Genomic DNA, 25,976 nt, shown 5'->3' on the forward strand with positions numbered 1-25,976 from the left:
GCTCTGAGTTGGAGCAGCTCTCACACACAGAACACCTCTACCACCTCCAACGCTTCCCATCCCTGAACCCAATTCCACCCACCAAAGACCCATTGTGGAGAGCTGTGGCTCGGCTGGAGGAGACACTCCATAGAGAGACGAGGAAACTGCAGCTCATCCTAAACTCATCGTACCTTGTGATTGGAACAAGTAACTCATGGTGATGGAAGAAAGCCTAGAGAGATTTTCCTCATGTTGTGGTTTGTTAGGAAATCAGAGTTTCTCTTCAGGTAGATTTTTAGAGTGGCCAGAGAGTCTATCAACAGAAAGGGGGGAGAATTTAAAGTTTGCCCTAGAAATGGGTACTGGACTGTGTGATTGAGAAATGCAAATGTATATCATGCAAATACTAGCCCTCTTGTCTGTCCACAGAGAAACTATATCCGTGCTCTAGTTCATGTCTCAATGATGGTGGTAAAAACTCTGCCCCTCTGATTATCTGTCCTGTCAATAAAATAATTTGACTGCGTATATTTTTTTTAAGAAAGTACATTGAATGCTGTAAACAACAAAACAAATCCAGCTGCCAAACTCCTTTTTGCTCTAGGAGCCACTCATCTACTGTCCCATTTACTGCTCCTCAGAATATGTCAATATAATTGAAATGTCAAAAGGCATGTCCAAAAGATGAGCTCACAGTGTCTTAAGGACATTTAGATACATTATGATACACATATGATGAGACTTCAGAGAAACACATCAGTAAAATGTGGTCCTATCAAATGTGCCAAAGCGAGAGACATTTATAAAGTCACAGCTAAAGAAACAGTTTTCAGCCCAATCTTATCTTTCTAGTGCACCCTTATATGGACAAGATTTCCTGGCACATTGTGCAAAAGTGCAACTGAAGAGAACAGGCACAGCCAGCATGAAGATGGAAGATATGAAGATAAGAAGGAGCAAAAGTGAAACAAGAGCAAGTTCAGCGAGCCGTGAAAACAGGGGAACTTTCACGGGGTAAGGCAGGTTTGTCAGACGAGAGAAAAATGGCTGTAGATTAAATACATCAACAGAAGAAGACCATCTGTTGTGTTGACGCAGTGCATCTGGAACTTAAAGAGTGTATTTTGGTATTTTTTATGATATTTCATATTTTTCTGCATACTTTCCAGACAATGTTGATGAGCCACAAGGTCTGGCAATCAGTTTTGTTTTGTTTTTTACAAATAAATGTATTTTGTGATCAGAAAGTTAAGCAGAGAAGTTGTCTAGTGGTAGTACGCGCACAGTTCAGTCTACATTTGGACCATGAATAAACTCTGCAGCAACTGAAAGACCCAAGAAGAACTTCTGTTGGAGGTGGAGTCATACAGGAAAAACCGGAATGTTTCAGTGTCACATGACTTGAAGGGAAACAAGAAAAATAACACTGGGAGTCAGTCGAGCCACATTCTAAACGAGTCTTCGTTACTCTCTGATGAAATATTAGACTTGGTTCAACAAAGACCTCATCGATACAACAAACTGGTAAGTAAAGATAATAATCAACTGTATAAACAACTTTATCAATATGTAATGTATTTGTATCTAGACAGGAAGCTCCATTGTGCACTAACAGTTCTTTAATTGGCATGTCAAAGGTTTGAATGGCTAAATAACTCAAAATCAGTGTTGCTAATGTTTCACTAGAAAAATGTTGATATATTTTTAACAGATGCTCCAAAATGTCAATGTGTCTCTTGAGTCATTTTACACTTTCATTTTCATTCTTAGAGTGTAAACATGGCAGCAGCCAGCAGTCTCCTCTCTGAAGATCAGTTTCTGTGCTCCATCTGTCTGGATGTGTTCACTGATCCAGTCACTGTACCATGTGGACACAACTTCTGCAAGAACTGCATCACAGAACACTGGAACATTAATGTCCAGTGTAATTGTCCCATGTGTAAAAAGCTTTTTCGTGGAAGACCTGAGCTGTATGTCAACACTGTCATATCTGAGATGGCTGCAGGTATAAAGGAAATCTCCAGTAGCTCAGAAAAGCCAGGAGCCAAACCAGGACCTGTTCTGTGTGACGTCTGCACTGAAAACAAACTGAAGGCCCTGAAGTCCTGCCTGGTGTGTTTGACCTCCTACTGTGAGACTCACCTGGAGCCTCATCACAGAATCACAGGCCTGAAAAGACATAAACTGATCGATCCTGTGGAGAACCTGGAAGGCAGGGTGTGTAAGAAACATGAGAGACCTCTGGAGCTGTTCTGTAAAACTGACCAGATGTTTGTGTGTCAGGTGTGTGCTGTAACAGATCACAAGCTTCATCACATTGTTCCTCTAGAAGAAGAATATGAAGGAAAGAAAGCTGAGCTGGGAAAGACAGAGGCTGAAGTTCAGCAGATGATCCAGGAGAGACGACTGAAGATTGAGCAGATCGAACAGACACGGAAGCTCAGCAAGGAAGATGCCGACAGAGAGACAGCTGACAGTGTTCAGGTCTTCACTGCTCTGATCCAGTCTGTTCAGAGGAGTCTGGCTGAGCGCATTGACATGATTCAAGAGAAGCAGAAAGCAACAGAAGAACAGGCTGAAGGCTTCATCAAAGAGCTGGATAAGGAAATCTCAGAGCTGACAAAAAGAAGCGCTGAGCTGGAGCAGCTCTCACACAATGAAGACCACCTCCAGTTCCTCCAAAGCTTCCCATCCCATAACCCTGCTCCAACCCCTAAGGACTGGAAGAAAATCAGGGTCTACTCATCATGTGAGCGGACCGTGTGGACAGCTGTGGCTCAGCTGGAGGAGACACTCAGCAAAGAGCTGAAGAAGCTGTGTGCTGATGCTGAGCTGAAGAGGGTCCAGCAGTACGCGGTGGATGTGACTCTGGATCCTGATACTGCAAACCCCTATCTCATCCTGTCTGATGATGGGAAAAGAGTAGAGTGTGGTGATGTCAAGAAGAATCTTCCAGACAACCCCAAGAGATTTTCCTCTTGTGCAGTCTTAGGGAGGCAGAGTTTCTCTTCTGGGAGATTTTACTACGAGGTTGAAGTTAAAAGGAAAACTAAATGGGATTTAGGGGTGGCGGGAGAGTCAGTCAACAGGAAGGGAGAAAACACGCTGTGCCCTGAGAATGACTACTGGGCTATATGGTTAAGAAATGTAAATGAATACAGAGCTCTTGCTGGTCCTTCTATCCGTCTCTTTCTGAGGTCAAAACCTGAGCGGGTGGGTGTGTTTGTGGATTATGAGGAGGGTCTGGTCTTCTTTTACGATGTAGATGCTGCAGAGCTGATCTACTCCTTCACTGGCTGTAACTTTACTGAGAAACTCTATCCGTACTTCAGTCCATGTTCCAGTGATGGTGGGAAAAACTCCTGCTCTTTGGTCATCTCTTGAGGCTGTCAAACACCTTATGGGGGTTTTTCCACAGACAGATGGCCTGGCAGAGTTATTATGCATTGGACAGAACTGAATCTCCATTCAAATTTTTACTGTCCCAAATAATGCAGAAAAAGATGCTTGGGATCAATTTGAATGACTAAATTTGCAGTAATTTCGCTGTTTTACTGCACTGGTGTCATTTTAGACAATAACATTTATTGTAAGGGTGCCCTGGTGGCTCACCTGTTGGAGTTTATGCCCCATGTTCGGAGCAGATGCCCAAGTGTTTGAAAACCACATTTGAGGGATCATTTAAAAATATGTGTGTATATCGGCAACTGTATCGATATAGGAATTTTTTACTACCTAAAATCAGGTATTTTCATCTGAGAGTTATATAAATGTTCAGATTAATTGTCTGGAATTGGAAAGAAAACACACCTGCCTTCACTTCGTCTCTCTAAATCACTCCCTACTTTTCTCACCCACCACCAGCTTTCATGCAACCTTCTCTCCTCTCCATCCCTTCGTCCTGCCCTCCTCCGCCCGCTCCTTTCTAGCTTAATTCCCTCTGTTTGCTTCCTCTGATTCTTCTCCCTCATGTGCTGACCATTTCTTTCCTTTCTCCATTTCTCCTACCAGGCTTTTCTTGCTTCCTCTCTCCTTTCTCTTTCTCCCACCCTTCACAGCAGAGCCAGGGTGTTGATGCAAAGCAGCCGAGCAAAGTGGGGAAGGGACAGAGTGGGGATTGATATCAGATGTTTTGTTGTTATCTGAGATGGACAGGAAGGACTGTTCTGCTCTATCAACCTTCGTCAACGTCCTTGGCCGAGGAAATGACACTGGGGATGTCTGGCCAATGGATTCAGACAGCTGTCTGGATAGACTTGGGCTGCTCCAGCTCATTTGGACATTACTTTCAAAGACTTTCTAGACGCAGATTGGTGAGTTTCAAGAACAGTGGATGTTATTCCTGGCTTTTTACTAAATATAGGATGTAAGGATTTCAGAAGTTGTTGTTTTTAATGTGCCGTTTCATGTTTTTGCTTTTGACACCATGAATATGTAACAGGCCAAGTGTCCTGTCTTCAGAAATGATCTTCTTTCTCGTCCTTTGTACTGGCCCATAATGAATAAAGTGGTACTGGACAAGCCCTGCATCCCTTTCTTACCTTATTTAGCTGCAGCACAGTCACAGTCTTTTACCTCTTGTTACTGGAACAGCTGGGGGTTAGGTGCATTGCTCAAGGGCCGATCCATGGTAATGAAGCTGCAACAGTCCAGCCTCAACTCTCTGTAACCTCCAGGCTACCTGGAAACTGTCAGATTGTTCGGAAAAATGGCAGACCTGACTCATTGTCTCACAGCTGGATGTTTGTGGTTCAGGAAATCACAATGACAGGTCTGATCAGCTCTAACCAACATGGTGCTAAGCTGGAAGAAGACTCTTTATCTCCCTCTAATGGTGGCTGAGGTGTTTTACAGTAAACAGTTTTCAAACAATGAAAAGTCTCACAAATGATCACTCTTTTAGTGGTTTTATCCCTGTAGCCGTTTGGATGATAGGTTTTCATTTAAGGCTGAAACATAATTAATGGAGCCAACAACACGCATTTTCATACTTTTAATTCAATTTGAATATTTTTATTTATTTTTTCAAAGTATATTTTAGTTATTTCAGTTAGTATTATTCACCGAACACTAGTCTTTTTCTTTCACAGCATACACTGTGTATGAGACAACTTAATATTTACATCCTTTGGTACGGAAAAAAAGTCGACCTCTGCAAAAAACGAATGAATAAAAAAAGTTTGAAAATGTATATTTTAGTTTAAAGAATCAAAATGGCAACTGGTTCAAGGCTTTTCAGGTGTTTGGTTTTGTACACCATCCGCAACTGCATCCACAGGATGGAACCAAAAGAGCGGAAACAAATGTAAGACTTGCTTCATTTTTAAATGTTATATGGTGTTATATGGCACGCACATGATCCTATCAGATCGGAGTTAAATGAAGTCGGTTCTGGCCAAAAATGGACATGAAATTCAAATGAAAGCTTAAAAAAGCTTGTTTCTTTTGAAAAGGAAAAACAATTAAATTGTTCAATGATAAGATGGCAATTCTCTCTCACAAATTATGATTATATTCCATGTTTCAATTTACCCTCATTTTATCTTATTGCTACTCATTTATTTTCCTCCGTATGGTTTTTCTGATGTTATTCAGATTCTTTCCTCCAATCCAGCTCATGATAGAGATAGGTTAGGCAAGGTGAGAACAGATTCTGAGTGACATATTTTCATATACACTTACTGTGACATCACCTACACTTTTGCATAATGATACCTTGTTCATTTTTTGGTCTAGATTTGATCCATGGCACGGTGCACGACTTTGCAGTTACAGGGCCTCACATAAAACTGTAACAAACTTAATCTAGTGTAATCTCACCATCTCACCATCCCCTCATACAACATCAACAGATACAGAATGAATAATAAATGCCATTTATGCATGATTTACACCATAACCCAAACAGACGACACCAGGTTGTCATTTGTTTTTTTTATTATTCTGTGTTATGTTACACGTGACCATAAACTTCCAGGAAGTTATAGTTGCCATTGGAGATACAGTAAATATATTCAGGTACTCAGATAGGCAAAAGGGTAGGTGTGTGTGTGTGGGGGGGGAATATTCAGGGTTAGGGGCAGTTGACATTGACGGTGTGCACAAGTTGAGGACAGTCGCTTGTGTGTGACATCAAGTGACGAGGAGTGTAATAAAACCAACTGAGTGTGATTTTAAAATCAGCATTGAAAAAAAAAAACAAGACAAGAGAACACTGACCTAATGCTACAAGCAGAAAAAAATTAAAAGCATAAACCAACATACAAAAGAGGAATAAATAAAACGCGTTATTTTACACAAACAGCAACAACAGCAACAGACAGCAGAGATGTTTGTTTCCCTCTGGATTTGGTCAGTGAGAGAGCGAGAGAGGGACAAGGACGAGGAGTGGTCTCCCTCCCTCCCTCTCTCCCTCCCTCCTGTGGCAGGAATCAGCATCCGGAAAAACCTACGGGCGAGTTACTATGGCGACGCTTCAGGAGGGGGAGGCAGGAGCAGGGTGGGGTGGCAGCAGGCGTCAGACTCGTTTCTAAGGCTTCGTATGGCACGTCCGCTCTAAAACACTACAGCGACTACAGACGCCGCCAGGGTCCCAGTCCAAGTCCGGATCCAAGTCTCTCCATTGATGCTTTTATTCCAGATCTTTCCCTTCATCATGAACCTCGCTTCTTGGACTCTGGCTACGTTTGTATGCTCCACACCTCGCCCCACACGTCCATGCCGACCTCCTATCACCTCCGCTAAACCCCCTTATCCACCCCCATCCCAGTCCAACTCTAGAAGGCACTGATAGAAACGTATTTCTCCACATTCTAACATCTGGATTCTCTATTTAAGATGAGCAATCGAGGCAATGAGGATACACAAAAAATACACGTACAGATACACACGGGCCAGCCGGGTAACTTACGGGGAGGGGGGGGTACAGCTGGCTCCCGACGATGCTACCAGTTTGTCTTTACACCTGTGTTAGCGTTACAAAGTTTTCATCGCTCAACAGTCAGCTGACGGCGGAGGCAATTGGATATGTAAACGTCAACAAGGCTAACACCATAACAGGCAAAGAGATATACAAAATCAATATTCAAATACGGTCCATAAGTGGTTTGGATCTTTTTGAATTGCCTCAATTAGTAGTTAGTTACCGGCATCTTAGGAGAAAATGCTGACAGACTGTGCGGTAAAAAGGTCAGGTACAGGTTCTAATATGCTGCCTTCATCCTTGGCTGGTACTGAAAACAAATACAGGGCCCGAATGAACTTTTCTGTTTACAAACTCGATCGTTTTTTCGTTTGTTTGTCTGTGTAAGAGTGCAAAACCAGCCCTTAACTCATAGGTCCTCATAAGTCATGGTCCTCATAAGCCTGCACATGTTATATCCGCTGTTTATTTTTGAAAGTTATCCAGCATGTTTCCAATGGGGAAGGCAACTGATTGTAACCTTAATGTATACGAACTACTGTCAAAATCTCCAAAAAGTTCTTTAATTATCAAACTCCTGCTGAATAACAGCAACTTCTTGAGACCATTTGGATACATCTTCACTGGGAATCTAATCATGTACCCCGCTAATCAGTTTGTTATGTTTTGCCATGTCCATGTGTATCTACAGAGCAGTGGACAGAAAGACACACAAGGTTGAAAAAGACTGGCTTGTGCACAGAGCGCGGGAGTGTCTGTATTGCGAACCTTGGTGTTGAAACGCCACGCGCTACTCGCGAGGAACAAGTCACCCCGTTGGATATGTACACAGTGAACGGGTTGCCGACTCCTACTCTACACAGAGTTTGGCTGGTACTTGCGTACATTTGGAATGGTTTACTATGGTGATAGTAGTAATTAGAAAAAGTCTATCTCCTCCTCTCACTAGTAGCTTACTAAAGTGTCTATTCTAGCTATCCTGGAGAACATTTGAGGCGCAAAAACACTGGAAGCAATGATTGATGCTCTGAATTTGACTTGAAGTGAGCTGCTGAGGGGAGTGTTAAAGGTCTTTCCTTTCATGGCTTGATCTGTTTTTATAATGAGTAAAGGATAAGTTCACCAAAAATGAAAATTCAATTAAACTGATGGAAAGTTGGGTAAGGTTTTGGGGCATTTCCGGAGACTTGGATTAGCCCCAGAAGAGCTGTATGGAGCAGTATTCATTTATTTTTTCAGTTAGTTTTTTTAGGTTTTAAAACAAGTCACCATCTACTCCAGTTGTTTAGGAGAATGCTGCAACGCTTTTTTGTTGCGAAGCTCCAGAAATGTTTTGTGGACTATGAAACGTCACCTTACTTTCCACTGGCTTGAGGCTGAGAAGATAATGGCTGAATTTTCATTTTTGGGAACAGTTCCTTTAACTATGCAGTTCAAATAAAACATTTTAAAAGGAACAGTTTATCTTGGGAAATGCACTTATTACATTTCTTGCAGTAAGTCAGATAAGAAGATTGACACCACTCTGTACAGTAATTTCACTGTAAAGCAGCCTGTTAGCTTAGCTTTGCACAAAGACTGTCCAAAATCCACCAACCGACACTTCTAAAACTCAGTAATTAACACATTTTATGTTATCTACTCAATTCTTAAAAAAAGCGTTAAAATGACATGCTGTTGTTTTACAGGCGGTATGTTCCAGACTAATTCTTAGCTGGGCATGATCTCTTCTTGAAGGCTTTGATGATGACAAGAAATAGCCCTTCATGCAGCTCTCCCTTCAGCCAGACTAGCTGCTTTCCTCTGCTTCCAGACTTTATGCTAAGCTAAACTAACCTGGTGCTGGCAGTATTAAATGAACATATATGTGAGTGGTATTAATCTTCCCATCTAACTCTCAGCAAGAAAGAAAATACGTGTATTTCCTATTCTACTTCTTTCACTGGCCATCAGGTCAAAGAAGGCAGTTTTTAGTTGACATCACTTTGACTACAAACATAACAGCTCCCTTTACCTGAAACTACAGTAGGGCAGTGGTCACTGAGGCTCATTAAAAATCATCTTTTTTGACTCCGAACCACCTCAGAGCAGAAATGTAAAAGTATTTTGTTTTCCACTTTAGTGCAAGTTCAACTGATAAAAATGATGACCATGTCAAGAACACAAACAACTGACGTTTCCAGTGCATTTGTGCCTTAAGACAAAATACTGTACATAGGGCTAATGTCCTAACAACGCCTCTGTCTGTACATGCTACCTACAGTATACAATGACAGTGTCAAATGTTTGACTTTTTTCTTGAAACATTGACTCTGTATGCAAAAGGTGAACTTGTATCTTATCATACAGCAGAAATTATAGCTTCTGTTCCTTTTGACATGTCACTTGTGTTATTTGTCTTCTCTGTCCATTTCCACGTGTGGAAACCCCAGCCGATATGAAAGTATCTGACAATAAAAAAATAAAAGTCACATAAATTGGACCACTTTGTTTTTCTCTCCCTTATCACCGCTTTTTGTTCCAAGCAGACCTCTATTCATGAAGGACACACCAAGCAAAGAAACAAAATGATAAAAAACATTCAAATTAAAGTTTTTTGTTTTTTTTAAATCTGTGTCACCATCTGAGTCATGGTACTCATCTCCATGTTAAAAAGTTCCCTGTTGTTTGAGGTGAAATGTGAATCAACAGAGTAGTTTCACTCCATCGGAAAGAAAAAAAACAAACAACAGCTAAAAAATGGCTGCTGTCTTTGCCTCATACATCAAGGCAAATCAGTAAGCTCCAGAGTGGCAGTCGAGACTTCATCACACCACACCTCACCTTCAGCAATCTCTCCTTATCGCCGCTTCTCTCCGCTTTGAAATCTGTGGATCTCCCCAGAGTTTTGGAATGGACAGGATAAAAATAAAGTTCTAAAAAAGTATCTTTTTTGTGTGAAAGTCTCCACTTTTCTGGACGTGTGTGGTTGGACTCGATAAAGACAGAGAAGAAGAGAGTGGGAGGAGACTGTTGTAGTCACTTATTGTGAGAGGTCAGAGTTCTCGTCTCTAAGTCCCCCACCGTGATGCCTAATGTTCGTAGAGAGTGGGAGTGCGTTCGTGTGTGTGACGGCATCGCTCTCTCCGTGGACTATGGCTGCTACTTGAAGACGAAGTTGATCACGACCTGAAGGAGGATGAGGAACACGATGATGACGTAGTCGCGCTGCTGGAGGAAAGAGCCACCCTCCGCCCGGCCTGCCGCACGACTCCGCAGCACACTGATGCTCCTATAGAAACACAGGAATTATGGGTAAATGCTCAGAAGGTAGGCATCAGTTATCAGGCTCATAGTAGAGTGAGACGAACAGACTTCTCACCTGTTAATGTCCTCCTGCGTCTGCTTTATAGATTCAATGGCACTTTGAAGTTCACTGAGGTCGGCTCCTTTTTTCCTCAGCCGGCTGTTATGCTTGCTTTTGTGTCCTGCAACAATGTGTGTTAGACGTGGTTAATTAAATCAAATTAAAAAGACTTTTGAAGACCTTCTGAAGACCGTATAGAATGCAGTTATTTCATTTATACATTTCAAAAGTCAACTAACTTTCCACTGTAAGTATTTGCAGTTTAGTAGTTATTTTAAGTACACTGAAGTACACTAAAGTTAACTATAAGAAACCATACTAACAGTGGATTAGAAATGATTATACTCTCTTTAAATACACGAGTGACTACTATAGGTATTTGCAATTAAGTACAGTTTTTAAAAGTGCACTTGTGTACAATTTACAATACACTTATAAAAAAGTGCAATATTTGAAGTACACTTAAATACCACTTTAAGTATTACAGAATTAGTATATTTATTCTCAGTGCACTGCAGTTGCACACTTAAATTAGATTTCCAAAACAATCAAGTTTACTAGTTTTGTACCGTGGTTTTCTGATGGTAATACTCAAAAAAATCATTTAACAGCTTGCTGTGCTCACAGGCCACTGTCACATCGGTCTAACTTGTAGTTTTAAGATGTAAAATGTCTAACAGCCCATGAATACACACCAAAAAAATTGTTTAATTGATGTTACGGTCTAAAACTGGCAAGAATACAATAAAGAATACAAAATATTTTGAGGGGAACTGAATTCAATGCTTTTTAATACTTATCAAGACCTGCAGATACCCTGGTTAAAGCTGACATGCAATTCTCTTTAGTTTAGCATATTAGATTCTAATGTTGAACTAAATAATAAAATGAAATATGAAATAAAAGGATGTTCCTTCACCATCACCTCCACACTAAACCACCAGAGAGTGCTGTTAACTAACTTTATACTAACCCTACAGGCGGGAACTTCAGACCAGACCTTTTGTTTGAAAAGTTAACGTTTTATTGTTGGTTTCATATAACCAGTGTTTCAACAGCATTTCCATGATGATACCTGAAGCCAGTTTAGCTCTTGTTAACCTCTGTGTGTATTTGTGTGTGAATGTAAATGACTCACGTTCGCTGCCGGACGAGTCTTGGCGGTCAGGCTCGGGTGATGAGCAGCCACTCTCTGGGCTCTTGGGTTTGTCGCTCTTGTGTTTCCTCTTTGGCACCGTTACCTAAACACATGTGTACAGATCCACACAAACACACAGAGAGAAACTGGTCAAACACAACAGCTACAACCAAATAAGAGCACATACTGTACAAACATATCTGAGCAACCACACAGGAAAGACTCAGGAATAAAAAAATAGAAAATTATTCTATTGTTCACAAAAACATTAATACAACAAAATGGTGTTATGATGTAACACACTACCACACAAACATGCTAGTCGGCGTTGGTGGGTCAACGATATGATGTGCAATGCATGCTAGTACATCGGACGGGCACATCTGTTTAAAACACTCAACAATGACACACAGCCAGCGTCCAAAATTAACCGAAGCTGCCAAGAGCTGAAACATTTTAATAATTCAGTTCAAAGGGATTAGGCTGACTGGATTACAGCTCTTATTCTTCATGCTTTATTTAATGTGATGCAATTTTTCAGGCCTGGACTCTTTGTCAGGAAAAACAGCTTTTAAGGTTGATTTAAGGTAACGGCACAAAAACATTTTTGCCTGACACAGACGAAAGATCGCAAGGTTAAAGTGAACAACCTATTTATCAGGTAAGGAGCTGCATATAAACCTCTTTTATGAGTCTTTGTGATTTTTTAAACATTTTTCTATCACTCCATTGGTTGTTTTCCAAAAGCTAAACTAAGGGGCAAAAGTGATGATGAGTATCCATCTGATATCACTGTGTTGGTGTTGTAACCAGAACATCATAAATAATGTTGATCTTGCATAAAAATTTAAAAACCATCACTATGAAAAAGTGACTCCTGGAAACAGCTGAAAGGTTTAAGTGCAGGAATCACCCAGGAGACCACGGTTTGATTCCCATTTGGAACATATTATTGTACTGTGTACGTAAATCTTAAATTTTAAAATTAAAATGCACCCTTTCACAATGTTAAACACGTGTTTGAAACTTCTCCCATGTCTTTTTTCAGAGTCGCTAAGCTTTAACATTACAACAATGTGATTGGTCAGGTACTATGATGGTCGCGGAGCAACATTAATTATGATGTTCTGGGAACTACAGCAACAAAGCGATATCAGATTTTGCATGGTGACGGATGCTGATGCATTGACCAAAAAACAAGCTCAGGCACTTGGCAGGTGGTTTAATGAACACATACACAAACAAAAATTGCAAACTAATTAGAGTGACTGCACCACAGCAGCCTTTAGCTTCTCAACATCACACGAACCAGGAACAACTCAGTAGAGGTGAGCGAACAAACAAAATGAAGATGAGGACAGGTGGAGGTGAGGAGGGCGTGGTGGACAGCCCTGAAGTAACCATGGGCTGATGGTGGTGGCTGGTCTGTTGATGACGGATGGAGCTGTTCTCTGTTTTAGACTGGGATTATACTAAATAAAGTGAAAAAACCCACTGATATCTGATGATGTCATTCTCTCTGTAACGTACAGATCACTTCAGCTCTCACTAGGGATTATTTTCACCTCATTACATTTTTAACTGGAAATTGAGAAACAGCTTTAGGTGCGGCTACCACATTGGTTGTAAGATTGAGATTTAAATCACAGTTCAAAGAACAAATTCAATTCTGTTTGATTCGATTAGTAATCGAAATAGTAACATCAATAACTGGTGAGTTATAATTGGCTTGTACAAATAAAGATTGTTTCTATTCATATTCTATAAAGTTGTGAGTAAGTGGTAACTTATATTAAATTGAGTGCAGCATGAAGAGTGCCTAAAAACATTGTGTAGAAGTTACTATTCTTGCTGCAACTTGAATGGCTTAGAAAGGACTCTTTTTAAGTTAATTCACCTTCATATTTTTTTTTCCCAATGCCAGAAATAATAAGTCATGAGCCTGCAGGAAGGCATTATTTCAAAATACGGCCGGTGTGACACACGTTCGTGATGAATGATCCTTTTCCTCTTGACAAGGCAGGAAAAGGAAGGAGAACAGCTGGTTATCCACTTACTTCAGCATGCAGTTTAACATAACGTTCCCTTCCTTACAGAGAGAACATTAGTGCCAGGGTGGGAAAAGAAAAACAGAGACAAAGAGGAATAAAAAAAAAAAGAAAAAAAAAAAAAAAAAGGAGCAGAGGCGACAGCGGCGATGGCAGCACAGTGACGACGACACAAATAGAAGAAGCGACAATGAAGACGGTGCACCGGGTGCTGCGTGGAAGGTGGCTGAGGCGGCGAGCAGCTGTTTTTTTAAATGTCGGTTTTCGATCGGGACAACCTACCTGGCACTTGCAATTGTCCCTCCGTGGCCCCTGGTTACTCAGACTAATAAGACTGCCAGAACGTACCATAGGGGTGCGGTGTCGGACCTTGGTCTGGATACAGCCATCTTTCTCAAACTGGATCAGGTCGTTGAGCGGATCCCATGGCCTCGTGCTGGTGAGAGGGCGGAGGGACACAGAGGGTGAGATGAGGAGACATGGAGAAGGAAAAAATGGTAAAACAGACAGGGGGGTGCATGGAAAAATAGAAGATAGGACAGAGAATTAAATGCAAGATAGTGTAGTTCATTACATTCTATCTCAGAGAGGTCCATCCTCTCTATTATATAATATAATAAAAGCATTGATCTCCATCATCAAAAGCAGTCTGATAGCAGATTAGACATCACTGCTGCAGTTACAGGAAATCAGCACTAGATGGCACCCTGTGACACTGGACAACACAATATGGAACATGGTGTTGCAAATGGGGGAAGCTTTAATTTAAACTGCCTTATATATATAGTACCAGTTGTAAAATGTGAACACTGTTTTTGTCCTGCTTAAGGTGTGAGCAAGACAACTCAAAAGAAGCACTTGGGTTACCAATCCTGCATGTTTAACATGCTTTTAAAGGTGCAACATGTAGTTTTGGGAAATAAATTTTAGTCTGAAGAGAAAAATCATCATTGACATTTTTTTTAAAATGTCTAAACAAACTAAATAAGCAAATTCTGTGTTTTTCAAAAACTTAATAAACTGAATAAACAAACTGACCTTAAAAGGACAACAAAATTTCATACTTGTTTACTTTGTTTATATTTGCCAGACCCTGCCACCTTTCTAGCCTCAAACAGTGTTCTGGGGACCTTATTTTCCTCTGAGAACAGCTTGTTTATTCAGTTATGGAAGAGTTTGTATTATTACCTCATTAATATTGTAAATATTAACATTCAGAGTTGGATTTATTCTCCGAAAACTGCATAGTGCCCCTTTAACATGATCAGCATTAGATTTTTGTTGTTTTGTTCCCTAAAAGACGCACAATGTCTTTAAAATGCAACAACATGCATGATTTTTATTACATGTATAGTGAACTAAATATGATTGGTGATATTTTTCTAATATCCATTTCATTATTCTAAAAATTTGGAAATCCAGCAAAGTCAATCAAGATCTCCAGTGTGTTAGTCTAATATGAGCTCTAGGTTTTTGTCATTTTCATTGATATTTATTTGTTTCCAAGATTAAACAAATATGAATAGGTAGGCTGATATTAGATAGATAGATTGATAGAACATATTATTGGCTGACATTGGCTTAACACACAAATTGTATCGAAACACGTGTCCACATATAATAAATAAAAAATTGCAGTACATTCATGCCAAATATACTGTATGTTTGTGGTAATTTAGTAAGAGTGTCTTCATTACATTGTTTGTCCACCAGAGAGCAGCAAAAGAATGTATTTTTGCACTGTAAAATCGTCCACTCAGTACATATTTTTATCTTTATAAAAGTTCTTTAGTAACTACATTTTTAGGCTTTTGTTCAAAAATGTTTATGGATAAAAAACAAACAAAAAAAACAAATATAGGCTGATATATCATTGTGAGATTTTTTAAAATTGGTATCAGCCTCAAAAATCCAGTATCAGTCGGGCTACATTGATAATGATAATGCTGATAATGTATTTATAAGCAGTATGTGGTACTGAGGTATTACTGAATTCTACACTATCATAGTTTACTTTGCAATGAAACTCATAGGTGACAGGTGCCTGTAGTTTAATCTATAATATGAGTCACTCACTCGGCATATCTGTAATGCCACTCTCCAGTGACGGGGTCCTGCTCGAACAGGGCGGGGATCCAGTCCTCACACTTGGCCTTGCGTTCGCGGGCGGACTTCCTCTGAGCTTCCTCCAGGATGAACTTCTCGTTGGTGGCCTCGGTCTGGTCCTTGTTGTTGATGGCCCTGGTCACGTGTTGCCACAGCCTGAGGGATTGAGAGGGGACAGAGTCAGAAACTGTATGGGAGTAATAGATACAGCACAAGCAGCTTTTAAAAGAGAATCCTAAAAATCTATGTGTTGTTGTTCCAAACATTTCACAATGTGGCAAGTGTAAGAACATTTACAGTACTTTTCAGACTGTTTCAGGATCTGCTGATACTCTGACAACAGTTAAGTTCACCTTTCTGATTCGAGGTCTCCCTGCTCCTCTGGCGGGACGGTGCAGCGGGTCAGTCGACTCTGCCTCAGATCCGGCGTCGGGTTCCAGAACGTGTCCACTGTCCCCGTCTTCTTGTCATTGATGAAGATCTCACTGTCCTGTAAGAGCAAAGTAAAAAAGCTCTCCTTACTTGCCTACAGACAGCATAAGACACACACTAAAGCACAGTGGAGGTGTAATCTTTGGTTATTCAGTTCATGCCTGTGGGTACCAGGCTGACATTATTTTGGTATCATATCACAGCTTCTTTGAAACACATCAAGCCACAGAGATCAACTGCAACAGTTTCAACTTAGCAATATTTCCCTGAACATCACAATAAGACCTCTAATACAGTGTTTCTTTTTGTTCTTTTTGAATCTCCAGAAAAATGTGTATGTGTAAATCAGGGTTTATTATACAACAAGCAGTCATCAGAGGAATGTGTGAAGATTGTGTCTTACCCAGTGGCCTTCTAGTGTAGCTAACACCTCCTTTCCCAGCTTGATCTTTCCAGAGACCTGATTGACGCTGTCACTGCTTCCCAGGAATGGCTGGAGGAAAAAAGGGAGAAAAAGGAGGAGCAGGGAGAGGGAAGGGAGGCAGACGGAGAGGAAAGGGTAAGGGAAAAGTATAAGGAAGAGGACAGGAAGCAGAGGTGCACGCACACATATAGTTTATATACCGTAGAAAAATACTGTGGTTTATTATGTGTGATTTTGTCTGTATTTATTTGTCTGAAGTGCTTTAAAACAGGACGGTATAATACAGTTTGGTTAAGGTTAAAGAAATAAAGCAATTACATTTAAGACCAATCTACCAAAAAAAGGAAGTAAGCTAACAACCACCATCAACTTCTAATTAAACTCAAGTTAATTAAAGTACTTCAGCTCAACAGTTCGAGTTGGTGAACTGCGATCAATAACACCTTTTTTACTAATCTACATGAGGCAAAAATAGAACACTGCAACAATAAGTCTAACACCAACAGTCATGGTTTGAATTTTAAATGCACATGTATCGATTCCCGTTTGCTTTCCCTGACATGTACCTGTCGCTAGTTCATGATAGGACGATGCAGTTAATGGTGTCAATCATGGTATGGAGGATGGGATGGTTTTCAGGGGGGAGATGGAGTGGAGTGGTGGAATTGGTGGTGGCGTGAGACATTCAGAAAAGTCACATGAGAAACTGACTTTTTTTTCAGAAGTTTATTACTCAACTGCTCTAAAGGTTCGACTCTTTAAACAGTAGACTGACATTTCCTACTCCTCTAATGTTAGTACCATTAGTTTAAACAAAAAAACTCAGCCATACCTTCAGTTTGAACTCAAGCTGAGCACTGTAGCCCGTTTTCTCACACGCGATGGTGATCTGACCACCCAGCTCCAGGGTCATCGTGCCGTACAGGATGCCTAGAGCATGAGAAATATCAGTTAGCACAGATGACTGGCTCAGAAAGTGGACACTACTTTTAGGTCTTGTTCTAGGTAGTTTATTGACAGATTTTTGTCAGGCACATGTTCTTCTGATGTCAACCTTTTTACTGTAAGTCCTCTACACTGTATATGTTTGACCTCTGCATCAGTCTACTCTGTGTTCTACAAGCTGAGTCTGACATGTTGAAAACATTTCAATGGTGGATCAAACTGTTCATGAACAGTGTTTACAGCTACATACAAGCACGTCAAAGGTGAGATCATGGCATGAGAATGATCAGGCCGCACTCACCTTTACAGTGAGCGTAGGGCATGTTCATCACATAGTCCTCTCCTCGGTTGAGAAAAGTGAGTCGAGCCTCCCCGTCTAATATGGCTGACAGGGAATTTCCTAGAATGAAAACAACAGCAGTCAGTGGAAAGATGTTCTTGAACACTTCCTAAAAACCACAGTTGAATAAGTAATAGCATACTATTTAATTAGAATTGAAGGTTCTTGTGGGTGACATTAAGTGGATTTTTGTGGTGCATACCATAGAACTTGGACTTGGCCAGGATGCTGCCACTCAGGCAGAATCCGTCCTTCCTGTTGCTGACATAGAAGGCTGACACTGGAGGATGATGGGATACCTGTAGGAAAACATACACTGATGTGGTCAGCTTATTACATATGGTTGCTTTATGGGAGTTATCTGATACAGGTGGAATGAGCTCCTGACCAATCAGATTAATAGTAGGTAATACTCGTAATACTGGAGCAGTTGTTACCTGTTCTGCGATGTAGAAGGTCTTGCTGTTGGTCTTCTGGTGAAGCCACATGCAGCGGTATGTCTCTCCAATAATGGGGTTGTAAGGCTTCTTTAACCCCTGTGAATTAAAAACCACCATGACATGTGATTTTAGCACCATATATTGTGTGTAGAAAGTATGTATAGTCTATGAGGCTCATCAACATCAAGTCTCTTTTATGTTTAATTCTCCTCACCTTAGGCTTTTTGTAAAATCCAGAGATGTACCACTTCACCACCTTCTTCATCCGGTTGTAGGCATTCTCCTCGATTGCAGCCCTGAAAATATAACACACTTAGACTGATGCTTCCCTACAACACATGCTGTTGAACTCGGATGGTACAACTTCGTACAATCTGCCATCAAAACTTTCCCATGATCATATCTCCCAGCTTTTCTCTAGTTGTCATTGTGCACTTGAGTATCCAGTGAACTTCTTCACAGAAAGCAAAGACTGATTGACTGAATACGTTTTGCTTTTCGGACATTCAATGAAGTGTCACATTTTATGGAATAATCAGTCTCTTCAACTATAAAAGGCACATTGTGAGGAATCCCCAGACAAATCAACGACAACAGACAAAGATATGTATTCTGATGGTAAATGCTAAATAAACATCTGGGGGCACAAGGGAAAATACTTTCATATTTCTTTACTGAAGATGAAAAATTACTACATAATAAACAACCATCTCATAAATGCTTACCTTATTATTATTGTTCACAATATCTTTTTTAAATACTTGTTGGTCCATGTCAATTTTTTCTTTGCTTAATGTTCTGATATTACAGATGTTAGACACCTTAACCCAGTAGTATGCAGAGTCATCCGCAGCAGCAATTTTAAAGGAATAATGTACCAATAGAGGTAACACACCTCAGGTTTAAGGTGTTCAAGTTTATTTAAGTAATAAAATCTGTCAAGTTCGAACTTTGGACAGAGCTAGGTTAGCTGTTTCACCATGTTTCCAGTCTATGCTACTAGAAATAACCTGTTGGCTCAAGCTTCATGTTTAGCATTAAAATATAATGTTATGATGGTATTGACCTCCTCATATATCTCTTGGCAACATAGCGTATAAGAGTACTTTCCGAAATGTCAAACTATTCTTTTAAAAGCCTTAGGGCAAACAGAAATAGTAAGTACTTACTCTGACAGGAAGTCAGCGTGGTAGTAGTAGTCTGACAGTTTGTCCAGAAAGGACCTTGGCTCCAGGATGAAGGTGGGCAGCACCACCTTGGACAGATCCATGCCAGGCCGCACCTGCTTCAGCAGAGTCCAGATCAGAGATTTATTCTCCTCTGATACTGTCTCTGTCTGGGCAGCCTCGCCAGCCTGGAGAAGGGGAGACACACACAAGGTAAGAGAAGTTATTTTTCCTGCACGTAGCCTGCATTAATACCGCAGACATGTTAGGATGCACTCAGAAACATTCACGTTCTTGCAGAAGCTTTAAAGTTTTATGTGATTGTTTGTGCAACTGCTTTGCAAAATGAGGTTTTAATTAGCTCCTAACTAGAAAGGTTTTTTTTTTATAGTAGGTGTTTAATTAGTGAGCTGTTGAACTCAGATTTCATTAGAATGGAAACGCGTACAAGTACTTTCACACTTGTTTTAATACCACAGTCACACCCACGCACACCAATCTACACAGGCTGTGATCAAAGCCTGTCCATGTTGCAGCTTTCTTACTAGCCCCAGCAGAGCAATATGCTAATTTCATCTCATTATGTGAATAAAAAAAGCTTTTAGCTGAAGTTTTAATTTAAGCTAACGATGAAAATGGCTGCTAGAAATCCTTTGGGAATACTGTGTAATGCTGCAATCACACTTCAACTACAACATTGTTTATTAACACCTCTGCATGACAACGGTGGATTTGAAACAAACTCTGTCTCTTACCTCTCCGAGCTCCTCATGGGACTGCTCCAGGTACGGGGTTTCACGCAGATGTTCATTAGGGTCCAGGTCGATGTACGAGTCGTCTTGGCGCTCTGACGTGTCGCTGTCGCTCTCCTCACTCTTCTCCAGGCCTTCTGGGTCGGACTCCTCGTGGTCCTGTTCACCCTCCCTGTCTGACTTGTCTGAGTACAGGTCAGGGTCTTTCAAATGGTCGCTGTCATTGAACCTGGAGGAAGAGCGGACTTGGTCTTAAAACTTGAAACTTTATGTGTAAATAATACATTTGTAGTTCAGATTTTATTTCCTACTCACTGGAAACCATGAATATTATGAGCTCGGAGGAGGCTGTAGAAATTAATGGAGTGTTCTCCGCCTGTGGCCACAGTGCTCATGTCCTCTTTGCCCTCGCGAATCATGGTCCTCTTCAGCAGGCTGGAGCACTTCAGGGCCAGCTCTAAGGCGTCCATCCAGCAGCGACCTGTGAAAGAGATCAGGAAAAGCTTCTAAGCTAAACTTTGCTGAAGACAGCTGCAGCATTTACTGTATTTTCAGGCTTTGCTTTTAGTTTGTTATCATATTTTTAATATTGAGGATGAAGTTATGGTTGTTTAAGCGTTTTGTGAAAGCAATTTTGATCTTTGGACACAATTTTGATATCCTGCACACATTGCAGAATTAGATCCAGAGGAGCAACATTTCAAAATCCTCCTCATTCTGATATCTATAGCATTACAGAGAGCATACTATGTTGTAACTGAATGAAAACCAGAGAGGGCTGAATCTTATTCGGAAATTTAAGCACGTTAGCTAAATGAGAAAAACCTGCTTGGACTAGGTGTTTTCATGCCATTTTTTAAGGGATATATACATGCTGTGCATAATTTACACAATTTGTACACAGAAATAAAACGTTGTGAAAGTAAATATTTTGCACTAGTGTAGAAAACAGCAGGAGATTTTGGACACTGTTTGATGATTCCAGCACCACGGAGAGAGACTCTGAGAGGGAGAGACTGGATTGGATGTTTCAGCACCATGGACAGAGACATGGAACAAGTGGGATGTTCCTAAAACTATTCACATGTTCACTTAAGTCACTGTGTAGAGAATTCTGTGGAATGGATAGTACCAGTGGTTCTCAGACTTTTCTGTTTTGCACCCCTTTAGAAGCCAAAAGTAAAACTACTGGTTTAATTTTTGTTGTTGACCATTAGCATATTTTGGAGACAACTAATTAAACAAGCCAAGATGAATTTGAAATATTGACAAAAAAACATACGTTAGTGCCGGTGTTGGCCATCTGGCTAATTTTCAACTGTAATCCTTCAGCAAGATGTTTTAGAAGTGATCAAATTTACAGAAAGAAGTTGATTGTCCCCACATGAATCATATCCATTCAACACTAACTTGGTCAGTACTGCCCAATGCCGTTAAACAGTATATAAACAGTGTATTGGTTTGGGGAGATAAACTAGAGGGTGCTCAGGTTTTCATTTTGGCTTATCCAAATGGCCTCAAACACTCAGCTGAGACATATTATTGTAGCTTTTTGATGCTCATATGAGTATCTGATATTTTCCCACCAATACTGACGGCTAAAAGAACAGCTGTAAAATAAGTCAGGTTGCTCAGACATGCCTATATCAAAATATTGAATTGGTTTGAATAGTAGAATTGCAGTTTTAAACAAATACTGGCGTTGCTTATGAAGCTGAATTTATCATCACTTCAGTGTAAGTTGCTACTGACCAGAATAGCTGAAGTGTGACTGACAGCCTGTCTCTTACCGTCAGATTCAGAGGCAGCACGGAAGATGAGGTGGCTGCTGGGTAATGGCTGAGTGATGGAGCCAACTGCTTCTCCTTTAGGACCCTGATGACATCAAGAAATAAAAAAGGGGGAAAATGCATGTTTACACATCAGGTGTTTTTTTGAGTCACTGTCTTGATTGATCCATCAATCAGTTTGATCTTTTCCACTTGAGGCATTTTTGTGAGCTCCTCTGTGGTTTCCTCATTTCAGCCGCAGAGTGTTCCCAGTTTTTAATCATTTATGTGTGCAAATAGAGGAAATCTAGACTCCTGAGTATGCCGTTATGCAAACAAGCTATGAGAGTGGTTCAGAGGGGACAGAAGCTGATTGAGTGAAGTGTTTTCAATGGTGAAGAGGATGACAGCGAGAGCAGGAACACTGTAATCTAAAACACAGACCGCTAATTGTGATTCATGACGCAAACGTAAGGGAAAACACTTGAAATGGGAGGTCAGTGATGAATACCAAATCACAGTTCGAGTGGATGACTGAACAGAGCTGAAAACACAGGAACAAATGCAAAATGTACTCTGCCAAACATGAAAATGGCCTGAATCAAACAAAGATGAGCTCTTAATTATACAGTTAACGTCCACATCTGTTTATCCATTTGCTTTAACTGCAGGCGACAAAGGGTGATCCTTTTCCCCTTGATTATGTGTTTTTGTTCGTTCTGCTCAGCACTGGAGAGAATAACACGCGTCATTCAAATGTATCTGTCTGCATAACAAACCTCTGACACTATTCTCCTTCTTTATTATCAATCTGTTTTGAGAAATAATGGGACTATAGGGTCAAAGACCTTTTCCATTGCAATATAAAGATGTTATTTAATGATTTTAAGTGGAATCAGACAACCTTTCCTCCCCTAACGTTTCTTTCCAAGTTGTATAAATGTTGGCGCACTGTAGCAGACAACTGGATCATTTCTGTTTTCCTCAGAATATCAACTACCAACAACAGAGGACAAAATATAAGTTTAATCATTCATGTAGTCTATAATGGAGATGTGGAGAAAGACAGAAATGGTTCCAGGCTGCCAGCCTGACTGGATCAGCAGTCAGCCTTCATTTACCAGGGATATTTCATGTACGTAGGCAGACAAAATAGCATATTTTATAGGTTTATAGGGAATCAATCTAAACGTAGACGATGTCATTATTCTATAGCCATTACATTGTGATCAACATTAACTTCATAATGATTCCTTAAAGCAAATAACTTGCCAGTTTAAAGGAATCGTTTAACAGATTTTTGCATGGTAAATATGAAGCTACAGTCAGAAGCCTGTTAGCTTAGTAGAAAGACTAGAAAAACAGAGGGAAACAGCTGGCCTGGTTCTGTTAAAACGTAACAAAATCCAAAGAGAGAATTATTGTTGTTTTACACAGAGTTATGTGGGAGACTATTACCTCAAGGATGTGACTGTGCCTGACCAAAAATAGGTACTGGTACATAGCCCCCCATAAATCTTTAGATTGTTGTTTTAATACTCTGGGCATTTTATAGATTCAAAAACAAGATATAATGTAGGTGTGGGACATCTGGCCAAGAAATTATATCGCAGTCTATTTAATTGCAATCAGGATCCATGATCATTTTTAACTTTCCTTTTCATCGATTTTGAAACGCCCTGGGACTAGAGCCAGACTCTAAATGGCATATCATTCTAAATTTGCACTATTAAAACATTGTATTAAATATTTTTTGGCACAAGCTCCTCATCTGATGTTGTCAGCTATAATAAATGTTGAATTATTTATAATACGTCACACAAGGAAGAGCCATGTGAAGTAATTTGTCCAATAACCATAGGCATCTAGCTCACTCTGTTGGTTTGTTTACTGTTCATGTAAAGTTTGGAAACTGATGTTAGAGGACTGATGTATATTCTACTTTCCCTATCTCCTATTTGTATAACCTGGTAAGTGACCCCTGAATGATTCATAATACTCCTGAGAGTTACTGATGGCTGTGTATCCTGTATCTGAAGGTATATACTGACCTTGACGGCCCAGATCGATTGCTCCAGCGGGTGGAAGAGCTTGAAGCAGAAGCCGTCCTTCTTAGAGGGCCTCTCGATGAGCTCGCAGGCGTTGAGCAGCACCGTTCCAACCCACTGGCCATTTTTGTGGGTTTTATAGATGAGCAGGACGCCTGGTTTCAGCACACACCACAGCTTGGTCCAGCTCTTCAGAGTGCCACGGATCTGAATCATATACAGATAAATGTCAGATATTATAAGATTTTACCTCACCCAAGTTACCTATTATGCAACTTCTTTTTAGTCTGGGCTTGTTTCTGTTTGCCTTTTAATTATGTAGTATAGTCTTTCTGAGTTTCCAGCTTTTGGTTTTTTTTGCTAAAGCACTTTGTAAGCTCTGTTTTTAAAGGTGCTTTATAAATTAAGCTATTATCATTACTATTATTAAAATCTCAAAACTTACACAAAGAGTGACAGTTTTGCCAACAATGTTCAATGTACAGTAGCTACAGAAGTCTGCAAGAAAGTCTCTAAAAGTTGCTAGATTATGTCACAAGCTGATGTGTTTATGTATGATGTCATTAAGTAATTATCTGCATAGCAAACTGTGTGTTTGGGATACATTTTCTATTAAGTCCTCCATAAAAGTGATGGAAGATAATGTTAAAACAATTTGAAACAAAAGACCAAACACATTACTGTCTCTTACTCTGTCATCTTTCTTTTTTAAAATCACACCAATCCATTTAAATGTACCTTTAACTTCTAAAACTTTTAATGTAAGATCTTACATGGATTGTAGAACTCACTTGTCTTGAATACAAAAGGCACAAGTAAACTAAAGCCAGCTGAATGCTTAGAAAGAAAGATATGAAAGTAAAAATACTATCAAGAAACAAACAGTAGGGTTTAGTGGGTGGTTGTTAGAAACATTAGCATACACATAAGTTACCTTCCACCCTTTGAAAGGACAGTTAGGTAAAATTATAGTACACTGTACAACCAAATGTTGGGGTGTAAGATGTTCCCACCTTCAGCCAGTCGGCCATGACAATGACAGAGGGATCAGTGATGGTGCTGAGCAGCTCTTTGGTTGCCCTCTTCTTTTCTTCCCTGTAGTTCTTCTTCTGCACCTACAGAGAGCACAGACAGACGAACAGAAAATGTTCAGAACATCACTTTCCACAACTGTGCATATTAATATTCCACACTCTCTTTCTCACTGAATTACATTTGGCAGGAAATAATGAGACTGGAATCACACTTCTCAGTGTCGCCTGGTACCTTCTGAATGCAGAGTGAGTTATCTGCTGGATTTTATATCTCCTTTGGAACATAATGTACCCTGCCTATGAAAATATAGATTTTCAATATGTATTGATTTTAAATATCTGAAACATTTCAATACTCATTTTCCACAGTAGCAATACACCTGTATCAGCTGCGCCTTTTCACACTCTCTTCTCTGTGACACCCAGTTGACCCTGCTACAGCGCCCACATAGCCCTGCCTCCTCTCTCTCACTCAGGGTGCTGTGTCTTCGTTACTCGTCTCACTCTCTGCATTTTGTAATGTTGTTAGTTCATTAAAAATGACAAGTGCAGAGCCTTTGAGAGCAGTTTTGGTTGACACTGAAAACAGGAGCAGTGCTGTATGGAAATACAAGTGAAAGGCAAAGAATACAAATTTGACATAATGGTCAAACTGTCTAACTTCACCTGATGCACACTGTCCCAAAAAGACTTTTTCCCATAAGCTTACATTGTGAAAGAAGTGGCTGTAAAATAGTGAATATTTTTTCAGTGTCATAACCCCTGTTAAATCAGAATTTGATCAATTTGATCTGATGACGTTTGGAAAGTATACAATAGCAGCACTATTAAATCATTTTATCTTCATTTAATTTAGCTAAGGGGTAAATCCAAAGTTAGCTGCACGGCCAGCGGAAGTCTAGTGTGCATTCTCTATGGGCCACTGAGCAGCTTTCATGGGAATGAACTGGCCTCCGCCTCTGATGCTGTAACCGGAATTTCCTAATTTGATGCATGGTGCTAACACAACACATTTAGCAAAGCACCTGAAGGACCGACACGCTTACTGCTGTAAAGAATTCCAAGAGGTTGACAGCTCCCATTT

General features: G+C 40.2%; 2 protein-coding genes across 5 annotated transcripts in view; one reads left to right on the forward strand and one right to left on the reverse strand.

Annotated features, from left to right (window-relative positions):
* The first annotated feature begins 1,761 nt into the window (after positions 1–1,761).
* On the forward strand, positions 1,762–3,366 carry LOC141008056 (E3 ubiquitin-protein ligase TRIM21-like). The gene has a single exon (XM_073480249.1). It carries the CDS (start codon positions 1,762–1,764, stop codon positions 3,364–3,366), a length of 1,605 nt encoding a protein of 534 aa, XP_073336350.1.
* A 2,535-nt stretch (positions 3,367–5,901) lies between these two features.
* osbpl8 (oxysterol binding protein-like 8) overlaps positions 5,902–25,976 on the reverse strand; it is a 98,675-nt gene continuing 78,600 nt past the window's right edge. For 3 of the 4 annotated variants that reach the window (XM_073480368.1, XM_073480369.1, XM_073480371.1), the window contains 18 exons: positions 24,872–24,973; positions 23,862–24,065; positions 21,832–21,916; positions 20,357–20,522; positions 20,045–20,270; positions 19,293–19,477; positions 18,338–18,419; positions 18,121–18,219; positions 17,886–17,982; positions 17,645–17,743; positions 17,231–17,328; positions 16,378–16,467; positions 15,896–16,032; positions 15,513–15,698; positions 13,719–13,872; positions 11,389–11,491; positions 10,266–10,371; positions 5,902–10,175 (listed from right to left, as the gene is read on the reverse strand). In XM_073480368.1, the coding sequence (XP_073336469.1) occupies positions 10,046–10,175; positions 10,266–10,371; positions 11,389–11,491; positions 13,719–13,872; positions 15,513–15,698; positions 15,896–16,032; positions 16,378–16,467; positions 17,231–17,328; positions 17,645–17,743; positions 17,886–17,982; positions 18,121–18,219; positions 18,338–18,419; positions 19,293–19,477; positions 20,045–20,270; positions 20,357–20,522; positions 21,832–21,916; positions 23,862–24,065; positions 24,872–24,973 (2,349 nt within the window). In that variant the 3' untranslated portion in view covers positions 5,902–10,045. The remainder of the gene's footprint in view (positions 10,176–10,265; positions 10,372–11,388; positions 11,492–13,718; positions 13,873–15,512; positions 15,699–15,895; positions 16,033–16,377; positions 16,468–17,230; positions 17,329–17,644; positions 17,744–17,885; positions 17,983–18,120; positions 18,220–18,337; positions 18,420–19,292; positions 19,478–20,044; positions 20,271–20,356; positions 20,523–21,831; positions 21,917–23,861; positions 24,066–24,871; positions 24,974–25,976) is intronic. The other variant, XM_073480370.1, reaches the window with a different exon arrangement.

This window comes from Pagrus major, chromosome 14 (genome assembly GCF_040436345.1).
Source record: "Pagrus major chromosome 14, Pma_NU_1.0".
In the NCBI taxonomy this organism is placed as follows: domain Eukaryota; kingdom Metazoa; phylum Chordata; class Actinopteri; order Spariformes; family Sparidae; genus Pagrus; species Pagrus major.

What these genes read in the sequence shown, in the direction of transcription:
- LOC141008056 (XM_073480249.1), top strand. Translation starts at nt 1,762, where the DNA reads ATGGCAGCAGCCAGCAGTCTCCTCTCTGAAGATCAGTTTCTGTGCTCC.